Raw genomic sequence first — 7,986 nt, forward strand, 5'->3', positions numbered from 1 at the left:
ACTTGCCCAGGGTCACCCAGCTAGGCAGTGTCTGAGGCCGGGTTTGAACCCAGGACCTCCCATCTCTAGGCCTGGCTCTCCATCCACTGAGCTACCCAGCTGCCCCCCCCCCATGAGGCTTCAGAGTCTTGGGTCCCTCCATTTCTAGTCCATCCCTCCCAAATCAAGCAGCTTGGATGCTCAAGCTGTAAAGAAGTGACTTTGGTCTCAGCGAGCTCAACTCCAAGCAGAACCCTGGCCAGGGGAAGGGAAGGCTGTGATTTTCCTAAGAGTGAAGGGAAAACTTTCATGTTCCCTAAGAATGTGGGTGGGACAGGAGGCAGAACTGGTCTGGCTAGTCTCAGAGCTTCCTTTGTCCTCAGCCTTCCGCAGCGCATCCCTTTCGGGCCATTCCACTGGGGGATTGTGGCTTTCCTCGTCTTTGCTCCCTGCCATAAAAGCCCAGGGAGAGTCCGTTGTCCTGGGCAGAAGGAGGAAGCCTCCCAAGGTGGGTGGAGGAGGCCTAGAGATGTCAGGCTGGCTCGGGAGGGTGGACACTGTGGTCCGGTCCCGGATCCACTGAGGACTCATCATTCTTGGAAAGGTGTCAGTGGCTCATCGGGCGGCTCCCCTCGGCCGCTCCTGAACTCCTGAGCATGGGTTTATTTTCCCCTAAGAAAGGGAGCCCCTTGAGGGAAGAGATTTCCTTTCTTTTCTTGGATTTGTATTCCTGGCAGTTAGGTGGAGAGAGCACTGGAGCTGGAATCACAAAGACTCATCTTTAGTTGGAATCTGGTCCCAGACACTTCCTGGCTGTGGGACCCTGAGTAAGTCATTTACCCCTGTTTGCCTCAGTTTCCTCCACTGTAAAATGAGCTGGAAAAGGAAATGACAAACCACTCCAGTATCTTCACCAAGAAATCCCCAAATCACAAAAAGTTGGACACGGCTGAATCCCGACTCCACAACAACAATCCCCAGAGCCCTTGGCACGATATTCAATTCGTAGTGAGCCCTCAATGAAGATTTCTTCGTTCTTTCCTTCATTTGCTACCCACTGGCGGAGGGCCTCATCCTGCCTCGCCTGGACTTGGGCAATGGCCTGACACTGGCTGGTCTTCCTGTCTCAGGTCTCTCCCTAATCCGGGCCTGGTTTGGAGGGTTTTTATCAAGATTCAGCTCAGATCTGACCGTCTGCAGGAGGCCTTCCCAACCCACCCCTCCTCGATGCCCACTTGCAGTTACTTCCCTCTGAGCTTACACTCTGTGTGTCTTATACGTGCCTGTATGGAGGTGTTTTCACATTGTTTTCTTTAAAAAGTGAACTCCCTACGGGCAGAGACAATGGTTCAGTTATTTTTCAATCATGTCTGACTCTTCAAGAGCCGTTTCTTGGGACAGTTTGCCATTTCCTTCTCTAGCTCAATTTACAGATGAGAAACGGAGGCAAACAGGATTAGTTAAGTGACTTGTCCAGGGTCACACAGGTAGTAAGTGTCTGAGGCTGGATTTGAACTCATGAAGCTGAGCCTTCCCTATTCCAAGCCTGGTGCTCTATCTACTATTCCATTTAGCTGCCCAGGGACATATTAAGTGCCAAATAACTGCTTTTTGACTAATGGACTGATCTTGGGCAAGTCATTTCCTTTTAGTGCCTCTTAGTGTCTCCCATGAAATGATGGAGTTGGATGATGTAAAGATGAAATTAATATACAATAACTAAGTATTATGTTTTATAAAGATTTATTAAAAATTAACTGGAAACAAAAGGGAAACTAAAAGGCCAGAGTCAAGAGGGAGCTCACCCAAAACCACACACATGGAAGAGAGAGCAAGGGAGGAGCTCCCAAAACTCATAAACAAACAATGTAAGGATACATGTAGAGGAAAAGGGAAAAGGAATTTTGGGGCAGGGAAAGAATTCTGGGAGATGGAGTCTAACGGTACAAAATTTCTAATGAATACATTTATAATGACTCATCTTGGTCCCCGAGAACAGATAACAAACCTCTCCTCCTTCCATTTGAGAGACAGGTGGAGGAAGATGAGCCCAGAATGGTAGGTGGTGTCAGATGTGGTCACCAAGTTGGTTGGTTTTGCTTAGCTATTTTTCTTTGTTGCAAAGGATTTGTTGGCATGGCAGGGCGCCATGTTGGAAAGTGACCTCAATGGAAAAACAAAAGACATGGATAAAACTTTAATGGAAGTAGAATAGAAAGAAGGAAAGAGAACGGGAGGAAAGTAAATGAGAATATTAGACTCAGTCATCTGGAGGATTTCTTCCAGATCTCAATGCTATATTCTGTTTTTTTTTATGTGTGTATGTTTTTAACTTATCTTCCATCTTGGAATCAATATTAAATATTGGTTCCAAGACAGAAGAGTAGTAAGGACTAGGCAATGGAGCCCCAGGGTCACACAGCTAGGATGTTTCTGAGGCCAGATTTGAACCCAGGACCTCCTGTCTCTAGGCTGGCTCTCTAATCACTGAGCCACCTAGCTGTACTTCTGTATAACCTTGAGAATATGACTCCCCAATTTGGAACTTTATTCTCTTCATCTCTCCAATAAGGAGTTGAATTAGATAATCTCCAAGTGCCGGAGGACCTCTAAGGAGACGGACCAGAAGAGGAGGAGGAGACGGGTCCTATCCTCAATCACCTTCCAGCGTAGTGCAGTGGAGGGTGATGACTTTAGCCAGAGAGTATGGGTCTGAACGCCGGTTCCATTACTTGCATGTGGCCTTGGACAAGTTGCTTAAGCCATCTGGGCCACGGCTTCCTTACTGGAAAGATGGGAGGGAGGTTCTTTCCAGCTCCAAATCTATGACCCCGTCTTCTATGTCCACTGTAACGGAAGGAGGAGGGGAAGGATGGGCTCTGAGGCTTGGAGGCAAAGGCGAAGTGTGGGGGGAGAAGGGACACGCTTTCACTTTGACCTTGGTCCCCAGGCAGGAAAGGACCTGGAGAGATGCCAGCAGCAGGCAGATGAAGTGACTGAAATCATGCTGAACAACTTTGAACGGGTCCTGGAGCGGGATGGCAAACTAGCCGAATTGGAGCACAGGTCCGACCAGCTCCTAGATATGGTACGAGGAGGAATGGGGCACCGGGGGGAGGAATGGAGCTGAGATAAGGACACAGGAGCAGGGTGGGAACTGAGTGAGGGGCGACGGGCGGGCCTGAGAAGGAAGGCCCTACGGTAGGAAGAGGATGGGAAGGAACTCTGACCGATGCCTTTTCCAGGCACTTTACTGGTGGTACCTGCAGCCCTCGGGTTTTCCAAAGGCAGAAAAGGGAAGTTGTGCTCAAAACATGAAAGGAGATTCTCTGGCTCTTAAGTCCAAGAGGGCTGCAAGAAACGATGGGTCAGGGCTCAATAGGCAATAATGGTATATTGTGGTGGAGAGAGCACTGGGCTTCCAGACAGGAAGACCAGAGTTCAAATCTTGTTTTAGTCACTGAGGTGAGTGACCCTGGGCAAGTCACTGAACTGCCATCTGCCTCAGTTTCCTTACTTGTAAAGTGAGGGGCTTGGATGGTATGGCTTTTGAGGTACCTTTTAGATTTAGATTCTCTCTGAGGGTCGACTTCAGGAGTTAATATATTAGTATAACTTATTTACCACCTGGGAGAAGGGGAGGGAGAGAATCTGAATTGCAAAATTCAGAAAATAATTACAAAAAATTATTTCTACATTAAGAGAGAGAGAAAGAGAGAGAGAGAGAGAGAGAGAGAGAGAGAGAGAGAGAGAGAAAGTTTTGAAAAAACAAAGCTACTGGGGATAACAGAGTGGGCTCGGAGGCTACAAAGAGAAATGTGAGGGGGTTGGCCGAGATGACCTTGAAGGCCTCCTTCCAGCCCCAAATCCCCCATGCTGGGACCCTCCATTAAGCTTCTTCCTCTACTTGTCATTCCAGAGCTCCGCCTTCAGCAAGACCACCAAGACCCTGTCCCAGAAGAAGCGTTGGGAGAACATCCGGTGGCGAGTGATACTGGGCGTGGTCATTGGTAGCTTATTGGTAGTCATTCTCATCACGCTGCTGGTCATCTATGGAGGCCAGCAGTGAGCCTCGGCTGTTGGGGCAGGGGGATTCATCCACGGCCAGAACTCGGGGGAAGAGAGGCCAATCCCAGCCTGACCACCAAGCCTGTGTGCCAGGAGGCCCCGAGAACCACGGATGGCAATGGAGTTGGAAAAACTTTGGGGACTTTTCATTGGTGAACTTGGTTTCACGCTTGCACCGTTACTAGACTTTGATGCTTTGAGTCTTGCTGACCCTGAGCCCTACAGGGTCCAAGCCACATTGCTCCCTTGCTAGGCCGTACAGCGTTTAGTAAATACCACGATTGGGTAAAAGGTCTGGTTTCTATGTGAAAGAGTGAGAGCAGGTTCCCTCCTTGTTCTCTACCCAGGGTGGGCCACCCTCTGCTTAGGAAGGCCACTGCCTCTGAGCCCACATCCTCAAGGGACATGTTGTCTCTCCAACTTAGATGGCCTTTTCCCAGAGCATTTCCTGGTAGATAGGGCACTGGACTTGGAGACAGGACAACTCCAAGTTCAAATCCTTTCTCACACACTTTCTACCTGCTTTGGGTGAGTTGCTTAATGTCTTAACATGCCTCATTTTCTTCATTTGTGAAAACAAGCCTCCGGCGTATCTTCCAGGTCTAGATTTATGAACGTATGATCCACCGCCGGTTATCGATGAACGTATGATCCACCGCCGGTTATCGATGAACGTATGATCCACCTCCAGTTATCGATCTCCCATCTCCAGAGCTGTCCTCTTGGTGCTTCAGAGGCAGCCCTGTCTCGAGGGTCCTTGGAGGGTGTCCTCTGGCCTGATGTACAAAATCAAGAGAGAGTTCTCTCTGGCACCACAACAGGCTATGTTCCAGGATCTTAAGACATGACTCTTCCCCACTCCCAAGATTCAATTACTGTGGCGTGAGTTCCTACTGAGAACACAAGGATAAGGGCAGCCACTTCCTTCCTTCCTTTTTCCACAGGGAAGTTCTAGACCCCAAGTCTAGAAAGAACCTCAGAAGCCATCTAGTCCCAGTACCCTTTATGTTACAGATTAGGAAACTGAGGACTAGGGATGCTGACAAAGCCAATAGAGTGCTGGGTCTGGAGATGGGGAGTCCCAACTTCAAATCCAGCTTCAGATAGATGCTTAAGAACCGTGTAACTCTGGGCAAGTCACTTAATCTCTGCCTGCCTCCATTTCTTCAAATCTGAAATGGGCATAATAATAGCACCTACCTCTCAGGTTGTTGTGAGGATTAAATAAGATCAAATTTATAAAATTATTATTTTACTTAGCATACAGTAGGCACTCTATAAATGCTTATTCCTCCTTCAAAGATCTATAGGCAGTAAGCATCAGAAACAAGATTTGAACCTGAGTCTCCTGACTCCAGAGTCAGTCTTCTTTGTCTGTATGGCCTTGCCTTCCTGAGTAAGAGGGGCACACTAAGGGCTTTTTCTAAAACGTTTCACAAATATAAGGAGATCTTGGGCTCGAAGGTACACGCCTATAACCCCTGCCACTGGGGAGGCTCAGCTCCTCGGATTGAGTTTGGGAATGTGGAGGTGTGGAGGGCTAAGGAGGTGTCTGCTCTAAGGCTGGCACCAACATGGTGATCTTCTGCGATCAGGGTGCCACCGAGCTGCCTGCAGAGGATTGGACTGGCCCAGGTCAGAGCTTCCAGGTCAGTCAGCAGTGGGGTCAGCTGTTGAATGGCTCACTGTCTGTCCAGCCCAGGCAAGACAGGATACCCAGCCTCAAAAAAACAACAAAACAAATATAGAAGGTGATCTTCATTGACATCCTTATTATCAAACAAATCCTTCCCCCACCCCTTTTTAAAAATAAAATTCTTAGCTTCCATCTTAGGATCAATACCATGTATTGGTTCCAAGGCAGAAAAGTGATAAGGACTAGGCAATGGGTATTAAGTGACTTGCCCAGCGTCACCCAGCTAGGAAGTATCTGGAGTCAAATTTGAACCCAGGACATAACATCTCTGGGCCTGGCTCTCATTCCACTGAGCCCCCTAGCTACCCCTTTCCCCACCTTTCTAATTCTTCAGAAAGGGCACTATTTCCAGAAGCAGGTCCTGTGTGGCCTCCTACTTTCTCAGTGTCTAGGAGGTGGTGAATGGGGCTGAATGCCCAATTTAAGGGGATTGTGCCCTTACAGTTTCTGGGTAATGAGCTTGGGTTGGGTGGGAGGGGGAGCGGAAGGCCAGAATGACCCAGTATTAGCAACTGGATCCAATATCAGTTGCCAGGACACTGAGCTTTCAGCCAGGTGGTATGGGAAGCTTGACCTTTCCTCTGATTTAGCTGATGGACCCAGAATACAAGGTGTCAAGTGACCTTTCAGGGCTACTCAAATTCCCACCAAATTCTGTGAGTCACCCGTGAGCCAGGGCAAGCCAGGAGCAGGGGGCAGAGAAAAAATGGAAAAACCAGGAGGAGAGGTGCTTAGTAAGACCCTTCCCAGCCATGGAGCCTTTGCTTGGATCTCCTTAGCAACCATTCAAGTAAATTTTGGAGGTGGATGTCCAGTGAGTGTCAGGAGAAGACCAGTATTGATTCTGGACTTAGACAAGCTCTCTAGTACTGAACATGCTGGGGACACCAAAGAACTGCCGGCCCAGTCTTCAAGGAGTACAATGGGAACATCACTGGGTCTGGATCTAAAACCCAACTCATCTTCTTGTTACCAGCTTGATTGTGGCAAAGTCAGTGACCCTTTCTTGGCCTCATTTCCTTTTCTGAGGGCTCCCTTATCTCCTCCCAGGAGAGAGACCCAAGCAGTTCTGAGAGGCTGTGGTACCTCCTAAGTAATCCTTAGCCATCATACCGGGTGTCCTGGGCTTGGACCTGTGGTTCTACTGGGAAATTCCAGATGAGGAAAATTTATCTCTTATGGGTTTCTCTCCAGCAGGGTAGTCTACAACTCATCCCTACCTATTCATCCTGTGTTTCTCTTGTCTGTGTCTTCCTGCAGGTCTGACACAAGTTTATCCAATAAGTTGGGGCAGGGGGGAAAAGGGCATGGTCCTTGCCACCTCTTAAAGTTTTAGGGATATCAATGGAGCACTAGAACTGTCTATGAGTCCATACCATATTATGACCAGCTCATCTTTTTATTTATAAATTCTCTTAATATATTTAATATTCATTTCACTTTAGATTTTCAACATATTCCCCCCCTAATCCCTTTCCAGAAAGCCAACCCTAATAACAAAGAATTTAAAAATGCAGGGGCAGGGGGAAAGTTCAGCAAAATAACCAAAAAATTAAGCAAAACTGAAATAATTTGCAGTATTCCATATCTAGTGTCCACTTCCTCAGCAAAAAGGGGAGGAGGCCAATTCTCAAAGCTATTATTTGAATCCAAGCTTTGTCATCACAATTGCACAGAATTCACTGTGGAATGTTTTTTGGTTGTTCTTTCCATTTCCATTGTCATCCTTGTTGTGTATATTATTGTCTTCCTAGTGTGAAAGGAAATTCTTGATTCTCTTTGTCTATTCTGAGTTATTCTTGTAAAAAGGGAATCCCATTCTCTTTGCCTAGTTGGAGTTAACACTTTGGTTAACAACTTAAGTACCCCTACTTAGTACTTCACTAGATTGTGAAGACAGGATTAACTCTCCTTTGTCTACCTTTTGATTGAATCAACACAAGCTTAAACTGAGATGGAGAAGCTCACAAACCACTTAGTGAATTTACACCCTCAGAAACTTGATCATCCAGGAAACTGTGAACCCTTTTGATGAGAATTCATATCTCCAGAAGGTGAGAAATGGATCTCACAGACACTGCCCCACCCTGGGTAGTGCTAGACAATTTGGAAGCTGTGATTGGCCCTTGTGAAGAGGGGAAGGGTCAAGAAGCCACTATAAAAGGCCCTGAATTTCTGGGGCTGAGGAGTTAGACTTTAAGAAGGAAGTCAGCTTCAAAAAGAAGGTTGGCTCAAGAAAGAAA

The 7,986-nt window shown here is 47.3% G+C and overlaps 1 protein-coding gene across 1 annotated transcript; it reads left to right on the forward strand.

Moving 5' to 3' along the window:
- Positions 1-2,836: 2,836 nt before the first annotated feature.
- On the forward strand, positions 2,837-4,338 carry VAMP5 (vesicle associated membrane protein 5). Its single transcript, XM_044660425.1, has 2 exons — positions 2,837-3,067; positions 3,899-4,338. The coding sequence occupies exons 1-2, from the start codon at positions 2,852-2,854 to the stop codon at positions 4,046-4,048; spliced, it is 366 nt and encodes a 121-aa protein (XP_044516360.1). The 5' UTR covers positions 2,837-2,851; the 3' UTR covers positions 4,049-4,338.
- The last annotated feature ends 3,648 nt before the right edge of the window (positions 4,339-7,986 follow it).

The sequence above is a fragment of the Gracilinanus agilis genome, chromosome 2 (assembly GCF_016433145.1).
Source record: "Gracilinanus agilis isolate LMUSP501 chromosome 2, AgileGrace, whole genome shotgun sequence".
Classification (NCBI taxonomy): domain Eukaryota; kingdom Metazoa; phylum Chordata; class Mammalia; order Didelphimorphia; family Didelphidae; genus Gracilinanus; species Gracilinanus agilis.

Excerpts from the sequence above, each read along its gene's own strand:
- VAMP5 (XM_044660425.1), top strand. The coding sequence starts at position 2,852 with ATGGGCTCTGAGGCTTGGAGGCAAAGGCGAAGTGTGGGGGGAGAAGGG. Across the intron at positions 3,068-3,898 it reads CCGACCAGCTCCTAGATATG|AGCTCCGCCTTCAGCAAGAC; the intron begins GTACGAGGAGGA and ends TTGTCATTCCAG.